The 27788-nt window shown below is 37.7% G+C and overlaps 1 protein-coding gene across 3 annotated transcripts in view; it reads right to left on the bottom strand.

The window, feature by feature from the left end:
- Nucleotides 1–27788, bottom strand: part of GPD2 (glycerol-3-phosphate dehydrogenase 2) — a 143314-nt gene that overhangs the window by 48988 nt on the left and 66538 nt on the right. For all 3 annotated transcript variants that reach the window (XM_043576761.1, XM_043576760.1, XM_043576762.1), the window contains exons 4-6: nt 22926–23050; nt 21509–21606; nt 20265–20428 (exon numbers count right to left, since the gene is read on the bottom strand). In XM_043576761.1, coding sequence (XP_043432696.1) covers nt 20265–20428; nt 21509–21606; nt 22926–23050 — 387 coding nt within the window. The remainder of the gene's footprint in view (nt 1–20264; nt 20429–21508; nt 21607–22925; nt 23051–27788) is intronic.

Here is a 27788-nt window from a genome sequence, read left to right as displayed (position 1 = left end):
ATATCCAACAGCTTCTACTTGAACTTGGTATTTACTAAGCAAAATTCTGATCTTAGTTTGGTTATTCAAATAAGTTTGCCCTACTGGATTTTTTTTTTTCCAACACTAATTATGACTCATCTGATCTACAAGGGGTATTTGGTTTCCCATAAGAATCAATAAATGAAGACCAGGGACTTAATTCTATCCACCCCAACTATCACCACCACCAATTTACCTGCATCAAGGACAATTGGTACTTGGTATGTTGGAAGGTGCTAACCTATTTGTTGTCTAAAATAATCCATTTATAATTCAATAGCCTGTGAGTTTGGCTAGTAATCATCAACTTAGCAGAGCCTGACCACCCTGAGAGAAATGAAAATAATAGATACTCTCAACCTTTACAATCACGATCATATGCTGAGGCAGAAGACTGAGGTGTAAAGGCTGTGAGAATGAGCTTGACATAGCCCTCACTTTGCTGCCACTTAACTACCTCCTAACAGCTAGTAGAATAGATAGATGAAAAGACAAAGTTTATGCACAATGCAGTTATCAATGAAATGATGTCAATATTGCAAATACAATCATCAAATACTATGCCAGATGCTCTAGCCATATTTTTAAAGCCAACAGATTTGTTCTTCTGTAAAGTTAAACACGGAGGAGAAAAAATAAACTAGCCATAGTAAGAAAAAAGATATTCTGCTTTGAGAAAATAGCTTGAGTTGTAAATTGCCAATGACTCAGTATGACTACCCATACTTTTAAAAAGGCTAGAAAAATAAATTAGACTGGGGCGCCTGGGTGGCTCAGTCGGTTGAGCGTCCGACTTCGGCCCAGGTCATGATCTCGCGGTCCGTAGGTTCGAGCCCCGCATCGGGCTCTGTGCTGACAGCTCGGAGCCCGGAGCCTGTTTCAGATTCTGTGTCTCCCACTTCCCTCTCTCTCTGACCCTCCCTGTTCATGCTCTTTCTCTCTCTGTCTCAAAAAATAAACAAACATTAAACAAAAAGAAAAAAAAAAGAAAAATAACTTAGATAATTGCATTCTATTATCTCATTTGAAAATGCACATTTCAGGGGCGCCTGGATGGCTCAGTGGGTTAAGCGTCCAACTTCAGCTCAGGTCACGATCTCACAGTTCGTGAGTTTAAGCCTGGCGTCGGGCTCTGTGCTGACAGCTCAGAGCCTGGAGCCTGCTTCGGATTCTGTGTCTCCCTCTCTCTCTGTCCCTCCTCCACTCACACTCGGTCTCTCTCTCTCTCTTTCTTTAGAATAAATAAGCATTAAAAAAGTTAAAAAAAAAAAAAGAAAATGCACATTTCTGAGTTTAAAAAAAATCCCTTTACACACACACACACACACACACACACACACACACATTTTATTTCATTATTCTGTCCTTCAATGATACTTCAACTTCTAGCTGGCCAAACTACATCTCATATAAAACTTGAACATGGATATACTGGAGGATACTGAAAATTGTCTTTGATTAGGTTGGCTGTAATAACGGCTTTTTATTTTTTTTAAATAAATGTTTAAAAAAAAAGAAGAATGCCCTTATAAGTTAACTGTACTTTAAAATGTTCTAAGTTGGGGATGGTGTGCTTTTTATGTAAAGGCTATATGATCTCTATTGATGTACTCAACTCTGTTGTGGACATTACCCAAACAAATGAACATGCTAAAATGTAAATTTTATACAATTTTGTGCCACATAATTTAACCATTATAAATGTAAAAATCATTCTCAGCCCACAAAATAAGAGGCAGGCAGGGATTTGACCTCTGCTCTAGAGGGAAAAAAATATGAGAGAGAGAGAGAGAGAAGAAGAGAGAGAGAGAGAGAGAGAGAGAGAGAGAGAAGGGGAAAGGAAAAAAAAATAGGTTAAGATTACCCATGAGTTGACAATTGTTCTAGGTGGAGACAGTACGTTTAAGTCCAAAATTCTCTTCTCCTTTTGTATACCTTTGCACATTTTGAGAATAAAAAGTTAAAATTTTGTAACTCAATACAATGAGTATCCTTTCACAATGTATACATATATCAAATCATCACACTGTATACTTTAAATACCTTATAATTTTCTTACTTATACCTCAATAAAGCTGGAAAAAATGTAAATTTTTAAAAGAGGAAGAGAAAGAAAGGATAGAAGGAAGGGAGTGAGGGAAGTTGGTTTATTTTTGCTGCCAGCACCACCATTATGCTGAGCTAGTCTCCCAATAACAAATGTATGGTTCATTTGGTTCAGGTGAAGTTTCCTTTACCCTGTCATGTGTTGTCCACATTTTCACACCAAGTTGTTCAGAAAGTCCCCTTCAAGGGGGAAAAAAATGACTACAGAGCTAATCAATGCCACCCTGTACTTGAGAAGACATTTCTAATATTCTAGAGAGTTTTATTCAAATCTGCACTCAATAAATATGTAAGAAAATTAAAAAATGAATGATTCAAAAATAGGTTACAGGCTCACTTTTGACAAACTATTACATAATTTAATATTAAATAGTACCATTAAAACAGTTGTTTCACCATAAAAGACCTCAACGAATGTCAAAAAATCTTCTCCTTGTCTCTGAAATGCTACAGAATGGTAAGATACAGCAAGGTTCAAATGGAAAAAACAAACAAACAAAAAACCCCAATGAAACCAACCAACAAAAACTACCCACACCCTCACACTTCTAGTCATCTCGTATAATATAAAAATAGTAATGATAAATTTAGATATCATACAATGGCACGTCACATTGAAAAAATATATTTTTACCTTTACTTACAACTTTTAAATACAAGGCTGGGATATATCAAGACTATTACTAATGTTTTCCCTTTTATTTTATAATGAAAAAAATAGTCAAATACCATACTTCAGTGAGTTGGGTTTCTTGCCCATATTCCCAGCAATTCTCAAAGTCTTCCTGGAAATGCTCGTCAGTGGCTATTGTCAAAGACAGATCCTGGCTCAGACTTAAGCAGCCCCTGAGTCAATCCTGAGTCAGTCTTGATCATACTTGGCAATATAGGAGTCTCATCCCTCCAGCATTAGAATCTACCTACAAACTGTTACCTACCTTCAGGGAACCCCTAGACAAGGAATCTCTGGTGCTTAGCAGGCTATAGTGTCCCCTGCCAGACACAGCAAGCATAAGAAGTCTGCACAATATCTGCTTTGCACCCCTAGGTTCCTACCTGGACTAGAACTCTGCTCTCATCTCAAACTTACATGGCCAGAACTCTGACGTTCTGCCTAGCTCTTCCCTCAAGAACTGGCCTCTGTCTCTCCATTTCAGGAGGATGCCTAGTGTCTGCCATAGACCACCCTCCCCCCACAACAAACACACAAACGCACACATGCTGTGCTTTCTCCTAAAGAATCCCCAAGATGCTGTTATGCACTTGACTCCACAGGTCATCACTTCACTGAGAACACTGCTTCCCTGCTCAGTCTGCCTCCTCCACTGATAAGGACTGAGATGAGGAGTACTAAGACAGCAGACAGTCACTCCCTTTTGGAAGACTGCTCATAGTCAGGCCAGATCGTTCCTGGTTCACTTCTCCTACCAGCTTGCCTTGGGAAAGCCCTGCTCTTCAAAGTCATTGAAGGCAGTCCATACTGCAAGGACAAGAAACGTTTCAGCAGACATGGCCAAGGTGTAGCTGCCACATACAGAGCTAGCTATAAAAGCAGGTTCTGTGAATCTCTTACCACTTAGAGCAAATAAGAAAAAGAGTCACTCATCTACCTTTATCAATATCCTAGTTCAAGATACATATTCAAAGTTGATTTTATTTGATGAGTTTTTAATTCATCTGTTTGCAAAAATTTGTACATCAAAAATGCTGAATTCTAATTAAACACTTAAGCCTAAGAATCAAAGACCCAAACAGACTCTAACAGTCTGTTCACCTGAAGGAGAGGGCAAAATTATAATATATTACTCCATTAAAATATAACTTGAAATACAGCATATTAGTCTTCCACTTAACACACGTCTCGAACTTCTGAGGAATGCTGCACAAAGACGCTTTTGTAAAACCACTCCACAGCACTTTGATGTGACCGTATGTTCATTAAAAGGAAGTATTACTACTTACATACATAAGGTACATAATGAATTCAGTATGTGTCTAGAGTTGGCTAATGCCATTAAAGCACATGCCAAAAGCGCAGACTATAAATCAAAATGAGATTTGTCAAATAAGATCTTAATATGACTCAGGTTCGAAATAAATAAGTAAACCACTAACATTTTGATATGGGATTAGTGAAGAGAGCCAAGCCCAAACTGACACCAGGTTGCAATTGACATCCCTGTGTTCTATCTATAGCTTTGGCTATTCCTCTCTCTCTTCCACCTGGATAAGTACAAAATTAGCATGCACCAGGCATTCTTCACTCCCATGGGGGTTTGTATCTCTAACGCCATTTTAAAGACTGATATTCTTTCCAAAATGTTGACATAAACCAGTTGGGCAGTTACAGATTTTTTTTTTTTTTTTTTTTTTTACAGCCCACATTACTGAAGTTTTGAAAGACCTGGATTATTCTTAAGACAGAATTTGGAAAACATTTGACATTAGTTTACTATTTCACTTTCAAATTGAGGAAGATTTAACAAAAGACCAAAAAGGGTAGACCTATAAATAAAAAAGCCAAGCCATAAAAACAGCTATCAAAAATAAATAAATAAATAAATAAATAAATAAATAAATAAATAAGAAAATCTAGTCAGTGGATACTGCAGTTATCCAGGAAGTATGAGCAAAAAGATGAATATTGTTCAATGTATTATACTTTCTCTTTCCTGTGTCTCTACCCTCTCTCAGCCTGGGTTCCTTTCCTTCACATCAGCATAAAATCTTACCCAAGACTTTCCCATAAATCACTCCGATACATCCCTAGACCCTGAGTTCCCTGCATCAAATGTTGCTTTCATTCACTGCATGCCCACTGCCTGACGAATTCAAAATAAACTCCTTAGCATGGCATACCCAGTCCTCCACGATCCAGGCCCTTTTTGCGCCTCCACACCTCTACTCACCCTACAGAAGCTCACGCTCTATTCAACTGCTTCCTGCATTCCACATTCCTTCATGCCTTTGGCCACAATGTTCCCTTATACAGCCTCCCCCACCGAGTTTACCTGGCTATACTACTCATTCTTAAAGTTCAGCAAATTATTACTTAAGGAAGCTTTTCTAGATCCCCCCCCACACACCCACCTTAGGTATATGCCTCTCACAGAACTTCTCACGCAGTACTAGAAATCACCATTGACTTGTCTGTATCCTCTAACAGTCAAAGAGCTTTTTGAGGAAACGAAGCATTTCCTGTAATTCTTGTATCTCTAGTACCTATCATATTACCTATAGACATGGTGCTAATATATGATATGCTGAATAGATAGATAAATAAATAAATAAATAAAATTGCTAGTCATATAAAGAATGCAATGAAGAATACTATCCTGTCTAGAAAGATACGAGTCTTAATAACGAGTCACATTATTTCAACTTGCCATGCAAGGTATTGCTTCCCTTACAGTCATTGAAAACATCCCAAGACCAAAATGTTAAGGCCAAACTTAAGGAAGAAGAGAGTACAGAAGTAAAGAAAAGAAAACCTTGGAAAGTACTGACACTGATTTTTGGAGTCTACACAGACATGGCAGTAATATGATGCAAGCCTAGATCTACAGTAGGCACATTTCAACTCAGAAGTAACATGTTAACATTCAGTCAGGCTCTTCCCAAGAATCATCAGGAAGTTCAGCAGTATTTACATGGAAACCATTTTTTCACATCCTGGGGCTTGTCACTAACTTCTCGAGAGCAGAGTTATCCACACCAGGTAAAGATCTAGACCTGAAGCCCTCCTGACAGAATCAGATTCTGTAACGGATTAAAAGGCTGAATGGTGAGATGTAGGCTGGGCAAGAAGGCCAGCAATCTGGGAGCCGGAGACTCAAATTCAACTGCAGCTCTCGCGCCATTCTCCAACATTCCCTCACAAGATATCATAGCTCAGGAGCTGATGGAGGAAAATCTGACTGCTCAGCTCTTATTTCCCTTTAGTAGATTAACCAACCATACCTACAGAGACCGCCGCAATCAATCCAAGTGCTCCTTGGTGTTGCGATAGTACGGAATTTTCTAGAGGACTCCTGGTTCGATCTGGACACAAAGAAAACTGAAAGCAATCACAAACCCATGGAGCGGTCACAAACCTACTGACCAGGAAGGAAGCACTCTTTGCTCAGTGGCTGAAGGACGCAAGCAGAGACCTCCCTTCTTGTGGAGACAGGAGCGATCTGAAGGTCTGGGGACAACTTCAGGTCCCACGTGCTACTAGAGCCCTGCCATCACACACGGACACCTCCCTTCCCAAGTGCTAGAGCCGTCCCTTAGTGTGAGTCCGGAAAACCTTGATGGCAACTTGTTTTAATGTGTGACTCTGTCCAATTCAATACAAAACACATTTCTATATCAAATGCAGGTGGTAGAGGTGGAAATTAGGGAAGATTTTCTTCCTGCAAGCTCTCTACCGCTCAATAGCCTTCTAAGTTCCTATCACTTGGATGGTTATGCTTGGAATTTCTGTGACTTGGTTTCCTCTGGTTTCTGGGCAGCACTGCTCTCTAATATCTGCAGCCAGCAGAATAATTTCAATAAAAGAGCTGATAGGATCTGGTTTTTCCGCTGTTTCTAAAATTTCCAGTTCAGTATCTGTGAAAAATAGTTAAAATGCCAAAATTCAAAGTGAATTAAGAGGGGGAAATAGTCTGGGGTGCCTAGGTGGCTCAGTCAGTTAAGTGTCCAACTTCGGTTCAGGTCATGACCTCACTCTTCCTGGGTTCGAGTCCCGCATCGGGCTCTGTAATGACAGCTCAAAGCCTGAAGCCTGCTTGAGATTCTGTGTCTCCCTCTCTCTCTGCCCCTCCCTCTCTTGCACTCTGACTCTCTCAAAAATAAAACATGAAAAGTTTTTTTTTTTTTTAAAGAGAGGGAAATAGTCTGAAACTTGTACCTCAAAAAGTACAAATAATGAGGGAAAAGTACCCACTCAAAATCTGCTGCTTGGGGAGCACTAGAGTAGAGGTGGGGGGCGTCAAGCATAGACCCACCCAGCACACAGAGAGCCCCCAATAGCACCTGGATACAGCCACAGGCTTGCTGAACAAAAGACACTTAATAACACAAAGGGGAGGAATGTAGGTAAGTGTTTTCTAAATTAAAATTTGGGGGGTGAATCAATTCTATTCACATTTGGGGAGGGGTGAGGAGAAGGACCAAGGTTACATTAAGCAACAAATGTAGCAAATTAAAAGAATCAAAGCCTACTGAGTGAGGTATTTAATATCATTTACGTATTTATGTGTTTTAAATATCATTCTAAAGTATATATTTCAGTATGTTTATTGATAATTTTTACACGGAGCTTCTTTTAAATAGGGTCTTTTGCTACTGAAAAGAAACCAGACATGACTCAGTGGAGAAATGTTTTTCTCTCTTTATTCATGCTTAAGGATCATGAAGACACTAGTCTTACCAAAAGATGTGAATGAAAAAAGAAACATGCAAGTTGAAGATAGAGGGTAAACATAAAAATATACATTAATCTTGCTTTATGTATTTCTAATAACTAGCATGTACTATTACTTACTTTTTAACATACTGTTTGCAGAGGCTGCTGTTGAAAAAGAGAATTTGGGTTTATTTTATTCCTTTAAGGGGGTAGAAATAGTGAATTTCTCCTGAGTTATTCAGATTACTTTTTTCAACAATAATGTATTTGCACCTCATCTTTTACCAAAACAGATTTGAGGTAGCTCACAGGGTTCTGTATACAGAATATTATCAAGAGAACTTTCTGAAGCCTCTTCTCAGGTATCTTTCAAACTTTGTCCTTTCTGAAGTTAAGTAACCCTGCATGAATCACCAAGTGTGTTCATTATTGTATCTCTCAGGTTAAAATGTAGAAGGATTTAAAACTCCTGAAAAATATGATGAAGTTTCTGGTTTACTGAGAGGCTTTGTGATTACCTATCCCAAGTGAATTGAGAGTTATATATTAATCATCTCTGACATAAAGTACAAAAAGCAAAATACATGAAGTACAAGTTATTCGATTTTGTTCTTAATCTGCTAGTTGTTCACCTGCTTATTGTGTTCTTTCATCATTTTCTTCCCAAAGCCTTATTCTTCTGAATGGATAGCAAATTGCATATTGGTACTACTTTTCCAATGAATGCAAGGATACCTCTTTGGTTTTGGATAGTAAAGGAGCAGTAGTTATAGAACTGCATGGGAAGTCAGTTGTGTGTGTGTGTGTGTGTGTGTGTGTGTGTGTGTGTGTGTGTGTGTTTAATGTGCAGAGCTAAGTATAAAAAGAAAAGTAGGTGTTGTGTGGTTCATGTTTTCTGTGGGCGGGTATAATGATCTAAGGGGTGCTTTACTAATATAGAGTGTGATATGAGTAAGTATTAATAGTAATAATGAAACCCATTTGAAATTCACATTCTAATATAGTGTTCTATTTGGTTCCAGAGAATATAATCTACTAAGGTGTTAGTTTTATTTATAAAAACTATGTACCATTGACTTTTTTTTTTTCAGTTTTTCTATATTATGTCACCAGGGCTTGGCTATAGAATTGGCAGTTGAAACTAAACTGTGGGACTTTTTTTATTGCAGAGACGTTTTTATTACTGCTATTTCTTGTAAGCTGGACATAAGCTTGGCTTTCCACTACACTAAGAAAGCTGTGTGTGTTGGGTGCAGAACAGCTCCAAAACGGACTTGACTGCTGTTTCTCTCTCTTTCTTTTTCTAAACATTTATGTTGGCAAAGACTTTGGATCCCCTTGAAAGAATGCTACAAAACACGGTAAGTGGGTAGATCAGTGGGCATCTAGGGGCTCTGCCAACAGCCATGTGAGACATTACACTGTCATGCAATCAAATAGCAGGAAAATCAGTTCCTGAAGACCAATCATTTCAGCTTTTTATTTCCTATTTATTTCTCCAAGTGCCAATGATGGTTATTTCTCTCCCCCCGCCCCTTCTTTCCAGATGTGATCTATTGGATTGTATTTCTGAAGAATTGTTCGAGACAACTGCACTGGACAGTTACTGTAAGCTTCAATATATAGCACACTGAACTATACATTTCTTGGCATATGTTTTGCTAATGTCTCTAAAGCAAAAGCAGAAAACCCTCCTAACTTTTACATCTTAACTGTAAGCTACAAGTAATTAGTTCCGTGCCCAAGCATTTTAAAGTGTCCCATCAATATAAAGAATATAACAGTAAAATTTTACTGAGAAATATATAATTTCATGTTTAGGATCAAACAGTCCCATCTACTTAAAAGACTATAATTAACATGAACATTTAGCCTGACCAAACAGATTGGCATTCAACACAAGCAGATGATATGAACTAGGTTTTAGCGAATTTAAACAAATAGAGCATATTTTACATAATGATAATGATAGCATTTGAGACAGCCTAATTTTAAGCTCTCCATGCAGATAAAACTAATGGATATGGCATTGTTTTGTGGTGTCCAAAGAAAGGAAATAAGATTTCACTTTTCTTTCACAAAAGAAAAACAACTTGAAAATATGGCTTACTGATGGCTAAGGCCGTACTGACGGATGTATTTGGTTCTAAGAGCTAACGTGGGTATAAAATTTAATTCCATCAAATGTGGGTCCGAGAAGCATTTTAAATTCATCTTTTCAAAACTTTATGCTTCCTGGGGTCTAGGGCAGAAAAGCTTCAGGATGAGTCTGAAATATCTTGTCATAGCAGATGGCAGAGAAGTCATCATAGGCCACTGACAGCATGTTAAAACAGCTTAGGAGCCAACTTGAGAAGGTGCCCATAGGCCAGAGATAGGGAATCTGGGCATCACTAATCAATTGACACACATTAAACATAGACGTTTTATACAAAATGTGCCTCAAGGTAGGCAAAGAGGTAAGGCAGGGAAATTATAAGTAATCCAAATAATAATAAATGAAGTTGGAAAGGCAGCTGGAAAAGTACCCTGAACCTCTAATAAGATACTGGTGCTGACCTAGGCAATGATGATAATGACCGAATTAAACAACAACAACAACAACAACAACAACAACAAAAGAAGCAGCAGGAAGACGTGTCATGGAAATTCACACCGCTGCTTAAAAAGTATTTTTGACAAAACAATCTGATCCAGCTTCTTTGTAGCTAGTCATCAAAGATGGCTCTCCTCTCCCCAATAAATTATGCTGCTATTACTTTTGTAATGTCCTATCCCTTAAATCTGGGCTGTCCCTGTGATTCACTTTAATAGCAGAGTGTGGTGGAAGCGACACTGTGTGATTTCCAAGGCTAGGTCTGAAGAGTCTTGCATTTATGCATTGGTCCCTTGGTATGCTCACTGCGGTAAGCCAGTCACCATGGAAGAAGTGTCACTACCCCATGAGAAAGTCCAAGCTAGCCACATGGAAAAGCCACGGTGAGAGAGAGATGCTGGGCCAGCTCTCAGCTGACCAGTCTTCTCAGCCCAGGAGCCAGACGTGTAAGTAAGAAAGCTCTTAGTGCTCCTGCCTCAACGACCATCTCATTGCAACTATATGAGGGATCCCAAGTGGGAAACACCCAGCTGAGTTCCCCATCCTCACAACTGTGAGAGGGTCCATTAACATTTTAAGCCACTAAGTTTGGGTGTTGTTTCTTATGCAGCAACAGATGACTGGAACAAGCCTAACTGCTACCTGTACAGAAAATACAGAAGTACCATTAAATGAAGGAGAAAACAAAGGAATGGAGGGGAAACCTATTAGTTATAAGAGGACTTTCTTTATTGGCATACGTGAACCTTAACTAGGATTTTGTTTGTTTTATGGGTTGATTTTTAAATCAGGAGCCGATTAAAGTTATAAGACTATAGGGAACATGTGAACATGAACGGATATCAGATATTAAGAAATTATTTTTAAAACATTTTAGATGTGGTTGTATTTTTTTTAAAGTCTTTAACAACGGATTTAAGAGGTGCACACTTGGGGTTATGAAACGAGTCATGGAGATGAAATGCTGTACTTACAGCAACATAGTCAATAATGTTATAATTATGTTGCATGTGACAGATGGTGACTACAGTTACCAGTGGTGAGCGCTGAATAAGGTACAGAATTGTTGAATCAATATGTTGTACACCTGAAACTAATACAACACTGTATATCAATTATACTTCAATCTTTTTTTTTTTTTTACAAAAGGATACGGACTAAAATATTCATGGATGAAAAATATTTGTTCTCTGGAGGGCAGGGGAGAGTATATAAGAGTACAGATGAAGTTTAGCCATGAGTTTGTAAAGGTCCAAACTGGAAGTCCATTTTATCATGCTTATTACTTCTACATTATGTTAGAACTCTTAACAAAACTGTGTATGCTTTGTTGAACTACAAACTGAACTATACATTTCTTGGCATATGTTTTACTAATGTCTCTAAAGCAAAAGCAGAAAACCCTCCTAACTTTTTGTCAAAGTTTTTTGTTAAAGTGTGTGACATACTTAACACCTAATGGTAGGTAAAAAAGCCATAATGTGGGGCGCCTGGGTGGCTCAGTTGGTTGGGCGTCCGACTTCGGCTCAGGTCATGATTTCATGGTCCGTGAGTTCGAGCCCCGCGTCGGGCTCTGTGCTGACAGCTCAGAGCCTGGAGCCTGCTTCAGATTCTGTGTCTCCCTCTCTCTCTGCCCCTCCCCCGTTCATGCCCTGTCTCTCTCTGTCTCAAAAATAATGAACATTAAAAAAAAAACTTTTAAAAAGCCATAATGTTATCAATCTACATTTTGGAAAGTTCTTTTTCTTTTCTTTTCTGTTTCTTCCAAACAAATAAACAAAACAAAACAAACTTTCACATCCTCACATATTTAAAATACTGATCCAGATACTTATCAATGATTCCCTTTCCCCCACAAAATAGGAACCATGATATCCCATTCTAGCATACATAACTGAGCTGGGTCAACCAAGATCATTTATGAGAAAAAAAAAAAATGTTCTGAAAACCATATTCTGCTACACAAATGTAAAACACTGTTGGCCGTAGAAACCATGTGTTGGGCACAATATTTGGCATATATGCAGTGAACTCTCTCAAAACCTGAAATCTCAGAACTCTTTTGTCTTTAATGCATTTGGCCCTAATGCCAGATATAATGTCTGGAAAATAGTAGAAAAATTATATATAAATGATAAGTTATATAACTTATATAACATATATATATATTATATATATTACATATATAATATATTTTTTTTTTTGGATGAACGAGTAAACAGGGAGGAAGAGGGCATGGAGATTTTTGATACATTAGCTTTTGCCATTGATCCTACATCTTTTCTAAAAAAAAGCCAACTAAGATACACTTGAAATGAATGTAACGTTGTGTGTCAACAATACTTCCATGTAGAAGACAAAGGGTCAGTTGGGCAACAGAGTGTGGGGCAGATAGCTTACCATGAACCCACCAGAACTATCTGCTCAAACAAGTTATATGCATACATAGCCTATTATTATAAATTTTAGCACTGTTTTCAAGCTTGTATATACAAAGTAGAAAAGGGATGATTACTGTCTCAGTATGCTACACCTGATTAAATCTACTTTTGTGTGCTTCTGATTTTCTTAAAAACTAATTATAAGGGGACGAAAGCTTGGTATTTAATACATGCTGGTCAAGTGAGCAATAAACAATTGCAAACTTTCCTCGGGGCTATTTTGCTCTGTCTCATCATCAGGAAGCTAAAGCATATGTTAGATGTTAGCCTGGGTGGACACAAATGTGTCCTATTTATTCAAGGTTTCCTTTGAAGCCACAATTTATAACTTTTGTTTCTTAGGGGTACATGTCAAACTTCATTTAGCATTGGTTGGTATCCAGATACACTGAATAGCAAAAAGGCAGAATTCAGGGGCAAAATAATATGCCTGCTATATGAGCAATGATGCCAGTTTCGTTTATCTAACTCACAGATAACAAGAGGAGAAGTACAATGGAAAAGATGGCAACAGAAAATCAGGATAAAAATTATTTAACCTGTAAGCATAAACTACATATGCACAAGAAGAAATATGAAATATGTTTTAGATCAATGTCTAAGAGATGGATAATTGTAGAGTAAGTTCTTTTAAAATGTTGTGCTTTTTAACCCTTGAATTTCAAAGGTTATATACTCACCTGGTACATATCTATTTGCATAAAGTTTTCCTTTCTCCTAAGAATGTTTTGCAAATTTTTTTCTGGAAGAATCTCCAAATTTATATATATATAAAGAGATATTGGTACAACTGATGCTTCACTTTATGACATGAAAAGTAGAAATTTGGTGAATTTTATGGATATTATAGACTATGGATATTGTAGAATATCCATAAAATCGACCCAAATAAAGCAATATTTAAATAATGTTTTATACTTATGAAGTTATGTTATATTTATTAATTCATTTAGATCTCAAAACACACTGTGAATGAGGTATTATAAGCCTAAATTCATAGATTTGTAAGGTGGGACTCAAAGCTCAATAAAGTTTGTAAACCTAAGTCATGTACTTACATATTGCTGAGTGTTTCAACTACACTATGACACTTTGGAAAGCAGTTTTCAAGTATAACTGTGATTCTTATATTTGTGGGACAAGTTATCATGCCCTTTTCGACATTAGTTTTCTAAGACTCATCCACGTTGTTCAGTTTAGCTGAGTTCATTCACTTCCAATGCTGTTTTACTCCATTATGTGAATACACAGGTTATTTATTCATTGGTCTCTTGACGGATATTTGAATTATTTCCCTTTTGAAATTGTACCCTGTGCTTCAGTGAACTTTTCTGTACATATCTCCCTGTGGACATGTGTCAGAGTTTCTCTGGGGCACACATTTAATAACAGAATTACTGAATCACAAGGTGTGTGTATGCTTAACTTTATTAGAAGTGTTTGTTTTCCAAAGTGTTTATATCAACTTACAAAATACATCATCTTATACTAAAAGCAAAACTAACCAACAGATTATTTTCAAATACATTTGCATAAGACAAAAAAAGATGACAGAGGGTAATAAAAAAAAAAAGACTTCCAATAATAAAATTCATAATAGCAGTAATTTCTAGGAAAGAGCCAAGAGGATGAAATGGGGTGTATTCACAATTCGAAGTCACAAATAGCCTCAATGTATTGATAATATTCTTGGTTTTAAGGTCACTTGTGGATTCCCGGGTGTGTGTGTGTGTGTGTGTGTGTGTGTGTGTATACATCTCTCTCTCTCTCTCTCTCTCTCTATATATATATATGTATATATATATATTACACATCTATAAGGGTGTGAAAGTTAGTATATATAGATGTGTATATACATATAGGTGTGTACATATACATATATAGAGAGATGTATATATATGAATACATGTGTATACATATATATACATATATACGTATACACATACACATACGTATATGTGTTAACTATATTCTTTTATATGCATCAATATTTACATAATATTTACATAATTTTATACCTCAGTGTGTACAATAATAAGGATCTTAAAAAGAGGTTAGGAGCCTTGAGAATTATTGGCAAATACAACTACTTTACATTTTTAAATAAATTTATTATATTTTTTTAAGATGGAAATAAAAATAAAAGCAAGAAACAAGTTTTAATGTATCATGCCAAATTTTGATAATGTTGAGGTTCCCAAGAGAATACTCCCTTTTTGTCAATAGTTTTTAGAACCCTCAATCAAAGTTCACAGAAATTGGACCTTGAGAAATGAAGGAATGGATTTGGTGATGTTTCCTCTTCTGGGGGAATTTTTCCTCTAGCTGATACATCTATCTTGAAAACATTCAAATTACTCAGTTATCAAAGACTTAAAATGATGACAAATTACTAACCCAGTGGTTCAAAGAAGAAAAATTAAGTCCAGTATTCCCCACCCAAAGTAAACATCAGCATGTAGCCCCAGTAAGTAATTTATTGATAAATTAAATACCTGCAATATTGTACTTATATATAGAAGTACTTGAACTTACATATTACAGACATTCGGACCATATGTAAAGACAGACATTTATAAGGCATTTGATAGCAAAATATCCAAGCAGACGTTCTAATATGTTCTTCTACACCCAGGAGATGGTCTTGTGCGCCCCAGAAGTCTCACACCATCAACTTTAGAGGTCATCGGAGAAACCCTACAAGGATTATATTAAGGAGCACATAGCCCAAACTCACAGAACAGGACTCTATTTTGTTTGTAAATCCCATTATTTGGTTATTTATTCAACCTATTTCTATTACTCTGAAGAAATTAATGTGTCTGTCAGATTAAAGTTGGTAACACCCAATCGGTTCAACAGCTGTATTTGCAAATAGGGTAAATGAGAATTAAAGGCACCATCTTTAGGTTTGACTTATGTTCCAGGGACTCAAAGGAAAAACAAAAACAAAAGCATAAGACCAAAAAAGAAGAAACAAATCACCTTTGTGTTATTGGGTAATTGATTTTTTTTTTTTTAAGGTTTCCAAGTAGATAAAATCAACACCTTAAAAGACTTGCCTTTAACCCAGGATTTCTTTTATTTAAGCATACAACTGAGGGTGCCTGCCTAGAGGAGTAATAGTTTGTTCCTAACAAAAGAGTCTGGATTCCACAATATGCCTTTTGCCAGAGGCATCGTTCCCCAAAGCGCACAGCTAACTGCATCTCCTGCTGTACCTGTAACAATTTAATTGTAGAAGTCAGCCTAGTCAAGCATCTCCAGCTCATGACTGGGAGACATGAAATTCATTGTCATTATTGTCCCTGTCATTTTGGATCATTATATCCTGCTGCAGAATTTTCCTCACTTCAGTGCATTTTTACCTCCAGGAGCCAGGGATTATAGCTGAGGTTGGGGTGGGGGCAGGACCGTGAACTACATTTACCTCAGGGGAGCCAGAGATTAAATTGGCTTTGCTCTCTCACGAGCTGAATTCATCTATTTGTATGCTGTTGAGTTTTAGGCTGGAATAAAAATGAATATTCTAGTGAAACCTGGGCTTTAATTCCCCCTTTGAAACATGGATATAACCGACTTTTATTTACATTAGGAAAGCTAATGTAATTTCCTGTAGGTTGCGATTTTCATATGTGCATAAGGAATACTTAAGGGCATCATTGGGTATGAAATAACAGACATCTCTCTCTGTCAGTGCCTTGATGCTCACAAGGAAGAATTTAAAGCCATAATTTTGTTCTCCAGTCTCATCTTATAGAAGCTTAATGGCTGTATTTAATGGTTTTAAATATTTAATGATTTTTTAATTATATCTCATGTTCTGTGCACTGGATTGGATAACTGGAGTCCAACTAGAATGGCAGCAAAGAACATACTCTGGAAACAGATAGACTGAAGTAAAGTTGACAGAGGAAGGCAAAATAAGTTCCTGAAGAAACCGGCACCCCCTCCTGCGCTGATTCCTATCTCATGGCATGCCGAGTTGCTCACGAGTGTCATGCCTTAAATACTTCTGGCTGACTTAGGAGAGTTGGAGCAGCCGCCATACTACCTGGTACCCCCTTACTAGAGGTAATGACCATGGCCGGCATCAGCCGATGGCTCTCTGGTAGCAGAAGGCAAGAAACAGGTAAGCACCACCAGGATTATGTCTCAGTCATAAAACCAGTGAGTTGACTGTGTGTTTTCTCTAACAGAATAGATGAAGAAAATATAACCTGATCTGTCCCTTCCAATCCCAACTTTCATTTCATATAAATTTCACTGAGAAATTTGACATTTACTTTGCACTGAAAAAGATGGTACTTATTCCTCCATATGGGTGAGTTTGTTTTTCAGCACTTAACAACAAAATATGGCAATGGATCATACCTATGCCAAGCACATAATAACCGCTATAATTACTACATTTGAAAGTATGTGGAATTTATTTTATTACCCGTATTGACTTTTGTGGAGGAATACATTTTGCCTTACTCAAATGCAATGGCCATCACTATTTATTTAGGATGAACTATTCCTACGAATAATTAAGAAAAACTATGTTGATCTTTGTACATTTTGTATGTCAGAGGGAACACCTCAAGGCTCTAACATCCAGCCTTGTAGGAACTTTAAAGACTTTCTCAGCCACTGGTCTAAGGTAATGGCAATGTTTACTGGTTTGACTATATTTTCGTACTGTTATATTTTACTTTTCATTGGTGCTGAAATAACTGTATAATGAATTACTAATAAGAGTGTTTAGTTAGCCTAACTTCTTGTAGCATTGAGAAGTTCAATTTAATTACTTTTGCCACTTTTTCATAATCAAGATTCTCCCAAGTTGGGAGTTATAAAAATTATTATTTCTGCTCACTTTAAAGTGGTTAATTTTATGTTATGTGAATTGCACTGCAATAAATTATTTTTCAGTAAAAAAGAAAAAAAAAAGTTATTTCCAGCAGCCCAAATTCATTTTGACGTTATTTGGGTAACTTATTACATTCTCACAATGGTCAGTTATAAAGAAGATTTTTTCTTTTCTTGTTAAGAAAGTTTTACCTTATAAATTACAATGTATAGACCTCATTTGCAATAGTAAATGTTCCGGTACCTTTTCCTCTCTGAAATACTTTGGTGACAGGATGATGATGTTCCTTTTTGGTCAAGGGGTAGGGCATTCCTTCCTTTCTCTGAGCACACACTTACTACATGTAATGCCCTTACTTATATGCTCCTTTCTACCTTACTTCCTCATTGATATTTAATTTGCTCATCACACCATTAGGTAAAACAGGAGTTGCTCTGTCAGTGAATACAGTTGTGAAACCATAAAACTATACTTTGTTGCACATTCTTGTTTTGCCTCACCTCAAATACAGGACATAGCTGGACCTGTATTATTTCAGAACAAGGATATAAATATAAATATAAATATAAATATAAATATAAATATAAATAATCTCAAATGACTAGAATATAATTATTTTATCCCTTCAAGATTTAAGATTTTTATAGTCAACTTTCAAATACCAATTTGAAATTATTTTAAATAATAATTTTTATATTTTTCAATAATTCTTGCCAAACTCATAATTTTGCAACCTATAAACAAGGTATGAAATCCAATTTTATTATATTTTATTATTTTATTTTATTTTATTTTATTTGTTTATTTATTTATTTTGAGAGAGTGACAGAAAGTGCAAGGGAGGGAAAGAGAGAATCCCAAGAAGGCTTCTCAACACAGGGGCTCGATCTCACGAACCATGAGAGCATGACCTGAGTAGAAATCAAGAGCCAGGCACTTAACTGACTGAGCCACCCAGGTGCCCTAAAACCCAATTTTAGATTAAAGAAATTCTTCTCTTGCTTCTAATTAGATGATGTTTCTTCTGCACATGTGACATAAATTTCCCTTGGTTCCTCTATGTAGAATCAATAAGAATCTGTAAAAATCATAACAATATCAAACCAACGAAAAACAGGATGCCACAAATTCAGATGTGACATCCACTTATAGTCCTCTCAAGGAGATTCAGATATGCACAGGCTAAAAAATAAAACTAGTTAGTGTTTGATACATCACATGGTAAAGAAAATGACCAAGTATTTGAGAGGGTTTAGCCAGGAGGGATGGGTAATAAGAGGCAAAGGGCACAAACACTTCCTTGTCAGGATGGGAAGGATGCCATTTGCAGAATGCCTTCTTACTCCTCCTGGACCCAAAACCTCTTTAATATAATCACCCACTAAACTACAATGGATTAGCGTTAAGCGTCTGATGTAGAGAAAGCAAATTCACAGTTAAGGTTGTCCTTTAACATGTAGGCTCAACAAGGGCACCAAAAAGTAGTTAAGTGCCACCCCCCCGTGGTGCTTAGATGCTGGAAGGCACTGTAAATTGTGAATTCTCTAGCTTTTAATGTTTGTCTAAGACCCTTAACATTTTTCCAATATTGTTGCTCCTAGGACATTTTCTTGAGTTTGTCCCTGTTGCCCCCTCTGCACATATACATTCTGCATTCATACATGAAGCATGACAGACAGCTAAATTGATTCAGAAATCTAACACTGAGAAGAAGGAAAAAGGTGGGGGTAGGCTTGAGGATATCCTATAATATAAAGTGTAAATATCAAAGTCCCCTGAAAACATACAAACAAAAAGAACAGAAAACAACAACAATGAACATTTCTTCATGCTAAGAGTTTAGATATGTAAGATGAAATACAAAGGTCACATAATGGGGTTAAAAAAAAAAAAAAAAAAAACCAACCCACTGAGCTATAGAGCCCAAGCTGTCTTTTGTGACACAAACTTTCCAAGACTTTTTGAACGTGTACAATTATCTGTGTCCAGCTATTTATTTTATAAATAGACATCCATCCCTGGACTATTCTGCGATTCCATACACCCTTTAAAATCATAGTACCATTTCACAAATGGCTTTTCCTGTTTTGTTTTGTGTTGCATTGTGGTCCATCTGGAGACATATTAAGTGGTTAAGTCCTTCAAATAAAAGTGTATAAAATTATATTGTTCACATATACCCATACCCACCCACACACACAAAGAATGAACAAGGAACACATGGCAAATGGATATTAGATAATGTTTCTGTTAGAAAACATTTAACAACAAAAAAATAAGCAATAAAAACTGAGGCTTTGGTTTAACAGATGCAATGTTCATCTACCTCATCACATAAATTATATGTTCAAGAATTGTGTCCTGTGCAAAATACAAACATGTCAATTTCAGCCCAGAGGGCATTTTTCTCTAGGTTTATAACCCCTTGAAAATAGAGGTTTCATCTAGAAAACCTAACAGATATTCAGCTGCTTTCAACATTATAATATATTCATAAGGCAAGTATTCACTGGCAAACGTGGAACAAATTAAATGGCATGAGGGTGCGGCCCAAATTCATAATGATGGAAAATGAACCAAACCAACCATGAGACAAAGTAGAAATCGAAGAAGAAAAAGAATACTCAAAAACTGAAAAATGTTAAAATCAAAACACCACGAGTAGTGTTTCAGCTAATATTAGACAAAGTGGTGGGTGTGTGTTTGTGTGTGTGTGTGTGCCCACACGCATATGTGTTTGTATGTTGTAGAAGACCAGCATTAAAATTAATAATGCGAAACTATCTCATTAAGAACATACTGTAAGGGTCATGAGTAAGAGAGAAGTGCCTTGTAAAAAGAAAAATCACATACCGTCGTAATAGACGATTGCTCCTACCAGTTTGTCCTTCTGGAGCATTGGAAAATGTTCAAGGGCTCTCGATTTGCTGAGGACATAACTGCTTTTCAGGCAATTGCTTCCTGCAACCAGATCATATAGCTTGATTCCTACCCAGTAATAAGGTAGTTGCCACCACCTATGGCATAAATAGAGGGAAAGGTTTCTTGAGACACAGGGTAGAACATTCTAGAATGTCACTGTAAGTTACAATATACTTTGCATTTAAGAAAAGCAAAGTATATCTAGAGGTGTATTTGCTGCAAAGGAAACAGGAGGAACTACAAAACTGTTTTTGACACCAACCAAGCTGAATTATATAAGGAAATGAATCAGTGAGACTCTAAATGAATCATCCCTAAGACAGTGCTTCTCGACCTGGCTGCAGATGAGAATTCTCTGGGGAGAATTCTCATCAACATAAACATACATACAGATACCTGGGCCTCATAAACATAACACAAACATAAACATACATACAGATACCGGGACCTCACGGGTCTAGAGATGAGAGTTGGGGGTCTGGGTGACTCTAATGTTCAACCAGGGGAGAGAATCACTGGCTTGAGATGTCCTAAGCAATCTATGACAAAATATGGATGAAAATGATAAAATCTGTTTCTAGGCACCCCAACCCTCATGTGGCTAGCAGTTACATAATCCACTGTCTCATATTACCTATATTCCAATTTAAGGTGACTTAATGGACGAGCTCTAACAAAATCAGGAAAATTGGGTGTTATAGCTTACCATCCGACACCTCTGAACCAAACTTCGGTTTTGGCTAACTTGGAAATTTAAAATGAGCCAAAACGGTTTAGGCTTGGAGTTGGTACATATTAGGTTCAGATTTTGCAGCAAGGTACTTTTTAGCTGCGCATTTTAGTGTGCAAATGACCCTCTTCTGTTCCCTGGTACAAACGCAGTCGCTCGTCTTTAGACTCTCAGTAAACTGGGGGAAGAAATACTAATTATAAATATAGAGGACAACCGCCTTGGCCTTCAAGATCTAGCCCTTAGAGTTGGGTCAGAAAAGGGCAATTTAGGAAAAGCCACACTTTTAAACACAACAAAGGCAAATGTTTGAAAAGGATTAAAGATTAGGACCAATTAAAAGTACATTAAGAAATACACACTGAGGAACTATTTCCATTAAAACTGTGTTCTTCTATTGACCTCAATTAAGCAAATAGTATATAGGTGATATCAAAAGGCTTACTTGTAAACAGGAAGCATTATAGGCAACGGAGCTGATAAATGGGGAGCAATTTCTAGTAGGTTGGCACGCTCGTGAAGGGCTTCTTTTACCATCCTATACTGAAAAGCAAAACAGAGAAAATTAGTTTGGCAGTAACAGATCATAATATTTTCAAATGGCAAATAGACACCCTGCCAACTGATTGATACACAGAAACCTCTCTACCTCTGAGTGAGGATCGCTCCCTCCTAATCAAAGTTCTAATAATACATCATGCTGTCAACCTGAAAGATTTTTTAGAAACCTTAACTGTATTTGCATAGGAGAAAAACATGCTGTCAGAGTTCCCAGGTGTAAGATATTTTCCCGACTTGAGTTACAAGATTATTGTAACAATTTATCTTGCATTCTCTGTATTGTCCGCTTTCTCAGTCCTCTATAATATTTCCCCATGTAAGAAATAACAGATTGTTCAAATTCATGCTAAATATTCCCTTCCTGCCTCCACTAACACAAGCAGAAATAATACTTAGGAGTTGCACAGTATTTCACAGATTACAGAAAAGCGTTTGTCTTTACTCCTTCCGTCCTCGTTATGCGTCTCTAAAGAGCTAGCATTATTATTACTATAACACTAACTTAAAAATGAGAAAACTGAGGCTCATAGAAATGGAATAAATAATCTGGAACACATCACAAGTCATCTGATTCGAAGTCTTATGCTCTTTTCTTTGCATCCATCATGATGCCGAAGAGACACGTAAGAATAGAGGACACATTCAAAACTGACAATGTCAAGTTAGCACTGCTCTGTTTTTCATGTACCAGAAGCAGATAGGGAGTTCAGCTGATTTTTTTTTTTTTTTTTTTTTACCCCTCTGGGAAATGTCATCTTCCACACTGCCTTGGCAGTTTTCAAATGGTGGCAGACTGGACACAATAAAGTGTGACATAAGAAAAGCATGACTCAGAACATCTTCTCCTTAGGAATATGTCAGTGACAATACGAGCGTGTGATTGCAATTACAGTTAAGAGGACCAGCTGAACACTCCTGTATTACAACACTGCCCAGAAAGTAGCAATTTGGTAGCCATTGGCAAAACAAACAAATGAAAGAACAAAGAAACAATCGCAATTGTTAAGAGGCAACATATCCAAAAGTGATTTTGTAAATCTGCTATTTTGACATGCCTGTGTAGAAAAAGCCCCTGATCACCCATAAACATGATGCTACAGGAAAGAAATGACACACCCCTCCTGAAAGATACTCCAGCAGAATACACACTAAATAGGTATTTCCAACAGGAAGAAATGTTAAAAGCCATAAAAAAAAAAAAAAACAAAAAAAAAAAAAAAACAAAAAAACACCCTGATTTAATTGGGTAGAAAAAAAGCATAGTCGCAATTTTTTGTTTAACAACCAGCATACACAATTACCTGCTCAATATCCAACTTCATGATAGCCTTCTGAAGATATCTCACACCACCATGGATCAATTTAGTGCTTCTGCTGCTGGTCCCTGATGAGAAATCATCTCTTTCTACAAGGGCTGTTTTTAGTCCTGTGTAACCAGAAAACCAAATTAACTTCTTAAATTACACAATTTGTATGTAATTCATTAAAGGCACTTCTCCAGGGTAGAGACAATCACAAGAAAAATTACTCTGAACATGGATAAATTTGTATTCAAAGTGCAGTACACTGTCTATATTATAATGAAGAGATTTTAGCCTCGTCCTGGGGGAAAAGTCAAGCCAGAACTAGAAGCATATTAAACTGTGAAGGAATCACAACTAGAAAATATGACGATACAATTTCATGGCAGTAACATACTCTGGGGCACTGAGAGGGTCAGAGGAGAGCCGGGCACCCATCCTGACCCACGTGGAGTTAAGGCAGTGCTGTTTGGAAGCCTTGAGGAACTCACCTTCGTGCCTCACTCCAAGCCTTTCACATGTTCCAGCCCGTCATCTCCACTCTACTCTAACACATCATGCATAAGTCTAGACCAGACCTCTTATGTGTTGGCTACTATTTCTGGAATGCTGTTCGAGTGGGTATAAAATGGGAAAAGAGACCAAAGGTATCAAAAGAGAAAAGGAGGGAAGAGAATAACCTCTGGCCTTGAGGGATTTATGGTCTAAGACATGCAAGCACAGTATTATGGAATTACAAAGAAAAATACAAATACACCCAGGACAAATATACCCAGTGCAGAGTATCCACGAGGAAAGAAAAGACAATATTCTTGGTAAAGGTGAGGCTGAGCAAAGATAGGTTGGGTTCTAGGAGTCATGTCTCTGCCCCTTTCTTTGAGAGTTGTGATAAATATCTGAGGGATGAAACTAGCTTTTGTTTGTTTTCTTTTCTTTTCTTACAGAGACTCCCCTGCTTCTTCCACATTGGGTAAGACCAACAGTACTACAGGTGCCACATACAGGTAGAGATGAAACCCCCACACTTCAAAAGGCCCAAAGTATACATCAGCACCAAGCCATGAGGAGTTCTCCTGGCCTGGCATACTCTTAGGAGTTGAGAGAATGTCATAGAATTCAATTACAATGAGAATATGTAATGGAGCAGTGTGGGCTCACGAAGCTCAGATAAGAGAATCTGTGCATGTATTCAATTCAGAGCCATTTATTACATTTAATACCAAAGGGTCGTTTTTATAACTTTTAACAGTTTAAATATCTTACCCAAATGTCATCATAAAATCAGGGCAATTCCCTTGACTCAAAAGGACAAAATATTTGGAAACCACGGAGGGAAAGTAGAGAACTTTGATTCAAGGGCAAAACTGCTAATGCTCTAACTAACTAGCAAAATAACACAGAAATTAGTAGAGATTACAGACTTCATCTTTGTGAAGCATTATGCCAGACAAAGATCTGTCAACTTCTCAACCATGGAAACTCTATCCAATATGCTTAGTAAATTCAGTACTGGATGTATTAAAAAACAACAACAGAAAAATATATCAAGTTAGTACATGCATTTTAAAAGAATACTGAGATCCTAAGTGCCAGTTGAAGTGTTGGCATTAGAAATAATTAGGTGTGGGGGCACCTGGCTGGCTCAGTAGGTTAAGCATCTGACACTTGATTTAAGCTCAGGTCACGATCTCATGGTTCGTGAGTTTGAGCCCCACATCGGGCTCTGTGCTGACAGTGTGGAGCCTGCTTGGGATTCTGTTTCCCTCTCTCTGCCGCTCCCCTGCTCCTTCTCTCTCTCTCTCTCTCTCTCTCTCTCTCTCTCTCTCTCTCTCTCTCAAATAAATAAACAAACATTTTTTAAAAATGAAATGAATTAGGCATGGACCAAGCTGTCAAGCAGCTCCCAGCCCAGAGAGAGGTAAATAAAGTGTAGCAGTTTTATAGGTGCTAGATTTGAAAATACAGAGGACTCTTATCTTACTCTGGGTTAGAAGTTAAAATCGGGACATAAACCTAAAACTGCATAGTCAAGATTCCATTTGTAATCTCTTAAGAATGCTCTCCCTTGGTGAGATTTTTCACCTTTCCTTAGTAAGTCCAACGGAGAGATCTTCTTCCAGCACTAAAATAGACTGTTTTTTCCTTCAACTGAAGATTAGATGAGGGAGTTCACTTTTTTTTTTATTTTTATTTTTTAACGTTTATTTATTTCTGAGACAGAGAGAGACAGAGCATGAACGGGGGAGGGTCAGAGAGAGAGAGGGAGACACAGAATCCGAAGCAGGCTCCAGGCTCTGAGCTGTCAGCACAGAGCCCGACACGGGGCTTGAACTCACGAACCGCGAGATCATGACCTGAGCCGAAGTCGGACGCTCAACGGACTGAGCCACCCAGGCGCCCCAAGGGAGTTCACTTTTAAATGGCATTTAAGAGCCAGATTCTTTACACTATCGCTCCCACTTAACCTTGGAATCCCAGTCATGACACCAAGATGCCCACACCATGGCACACAGGGACGTAATACAGAGGGAACCTTCCCATCAGCCATGCTTCCCATTTGGGCGTGCCCAAAGGTATCCTGTAGACTGTGGGAGACGACATCATAGACAGTCCGCAGTAATCCCCACTTCCTAGCATGGAATGCCCTGGAGTGTGGGCTGGACCTGGTGCCTTGCTTCTAGCGAAGAAAAATGCAGCAATAATGGCATACCACTTCTGTGATTAGGTTACAAAAGACTGTGATTTCTGTTCTCTCTCTTGCCCACGCTCTCTCTTCCCCTCTCTGGCTAACTAGGATGAAACAAGCCGTCGTGTTTTGAGACCACAGACGAAAGGAGCCCCCCGCCGGCAACAGGTCACAAGAAATCGAGGCCTCGGTCCAACAGCCAGGGAGGAACTGAATCATGCCAACAACTACATGAGTTGCTAGGAAGGACAGCAACCTGTTTGAGACACAGAGCCAGAGAACTCAGGTGAAGGCACACCCCCAGATCCCTGACCCACTGAAATTGTGTGATAGCAAATATTGCTTTAAGCCACTAAATTTTGGGGTAGTTCATTGATGGCACGATTCCCTGTGTGTATAATAACTGTAGCCTCAGTGTAAGTTTTTAATTGTCCCTGGGCCTGGGGTCTTCAGGAAAAGCCAAGTTTACGGTACATGGATAGAGGAGAGGGAATTATCACCGGCGAGAAATGGCCTAAGCCAGAGAAAGACAAGCGCTTGAGATGACCCGCTAAGTTTGAGGCTGCTTGTCACTCAGGGGCTGTGGACAACGGGAAGGAGATCCAGCGGGAGGAACAGTAAAAGGCAGGAATAGTAAAAGGGCCTTTCGTCTACACTGGAGATTTGGACTCTGTCCTCTGGGCCACTCTTTCTCACAAGCAAAGTATTATCTGAGTCTCCTCGAAAGGAAAATGCCTCTGAGAACATGGCTTCAAGTCACATATTGGTTTGAGAAGCAAATGCTTTGTTAGAAGGTACGAGATTTGGCATCAATGCCACAGAACAATGAACCGGATGGCTGTACTCAGTCACAAATTATGCATTTTGAGGAAAAGCATGCTGGTTGATTCTTTTTTTCTTATCATAAAAAAAGAATAATAGTTAATTTTTTTTTCCAGAAATTCTCAGATAGTCTTTTGAGAAATACCATTGTGCTATCTATCAGGGGAACCATCAAAGTGTTTGAAGCTAAGCTATCAGATTAATGTTCTAGAAAGATCTCTCTGTGGGGGTGGAGGGTCGGTCTGGAGGGAGAGAAGAACTGGAGGTAGACCACTTAGGGGACATGTGTCATAGAGGAGGAGCAGGGCAATGAAGAGGCCAGCCTCACAAGGCAGAAATGGTAGCGGAGAGCGATGTGAAGAGAGAATTTTATGGGCTTGTGTCATCAGGCTGGATTTTTTTTTTTTTCTTTCCCAAACTGACAGAGTGTGAGGCAGGGAAGCTACTCTAGGAATTAGCAAGCCATCTCAGGAGGATATTTCAGGATATGTAAGTGAGAGCTAACACTTTAAAGCCTCAAAACTGCTTTTGCAAGTATTGGACATTTTAAAAAAGTTATTCACATGTATTTATGTGAGAAACCCTAGTGAATACCAACAAAAGTTAAAACGGGCTTCTCTGTCAAACCAGGCTGTTTTGCTTGTCCTATTATTTCTAGTGTCATACCATCAACCCACCAGAATTTCTGGAGTGAAATGATACAGCTTCTTCCAGAGGAAAAAAAAAAGAAAAAAAAAAATCCCAGAAAAATTTAACCCCTAAAGTTCCAGCTATATTGATGTATTAAAGCACCATGTAACCTAAAAGTATTACCAAAAGTTTTCAGAACCACACACACACATACAAACCCTCAGATATTTGGGAAAAAAAAGAAAAAAAGAAAAAATTTTTAGATTTTCAACTGCTATTATACACTAAATGTTTTCTCATTTTTGTGGGATGAGAACAATGGAATGAGGGAGGAGGAAACTGATGCAAACTCAAGACATTATTAGAAGTTCTAACAGCTTCCCATAAATATATTTTTAACTGACTGACTACAGCAAAGATCATGGAATTTTAAAAAGCCTTACAGTCTTACACAGTCCTGTTATCTAATATGTTCCTTTCTGTGCACCTCTCAAAACTCCAAAATTTTCCTCCCCTCAAAAATTATGGATCTGAACTTTTAAGGGCTTAGTTTTCTGATACTTTAAAGCAAGGAAGTGAAAAGAGAGTACTTTTGTACTTTCTTAAGGTGAACGAACAGTATTTTTAAGTGATATTCAATGCTAACATTTAGTGTTCTCAGGTAAGATAACTAAGTTTGAAGGACATCCAAAATAATGTACCCACGCTTCAATCAACTGCTGGCT

The sequence above is a fragment of the Prionailurus bengalensis genome, chromosome C1 (assembly GCF_016509475.1).
Source record: "Prionailurus bengalensis isolate Pbe53 chromosome C1, Fcat_Pben_1.1_paternal_pri, whole genome shotgun sequence".
Lineage (NCBI taxonomy): Eukaryota > Metazoa > Chordata > Mammalia > Carnivora > Felidae > Prionailurus > Prionailurus bengalensis.
This window is presented reverse-complemented; position numbering and strand designations above follow the sequence as displayed.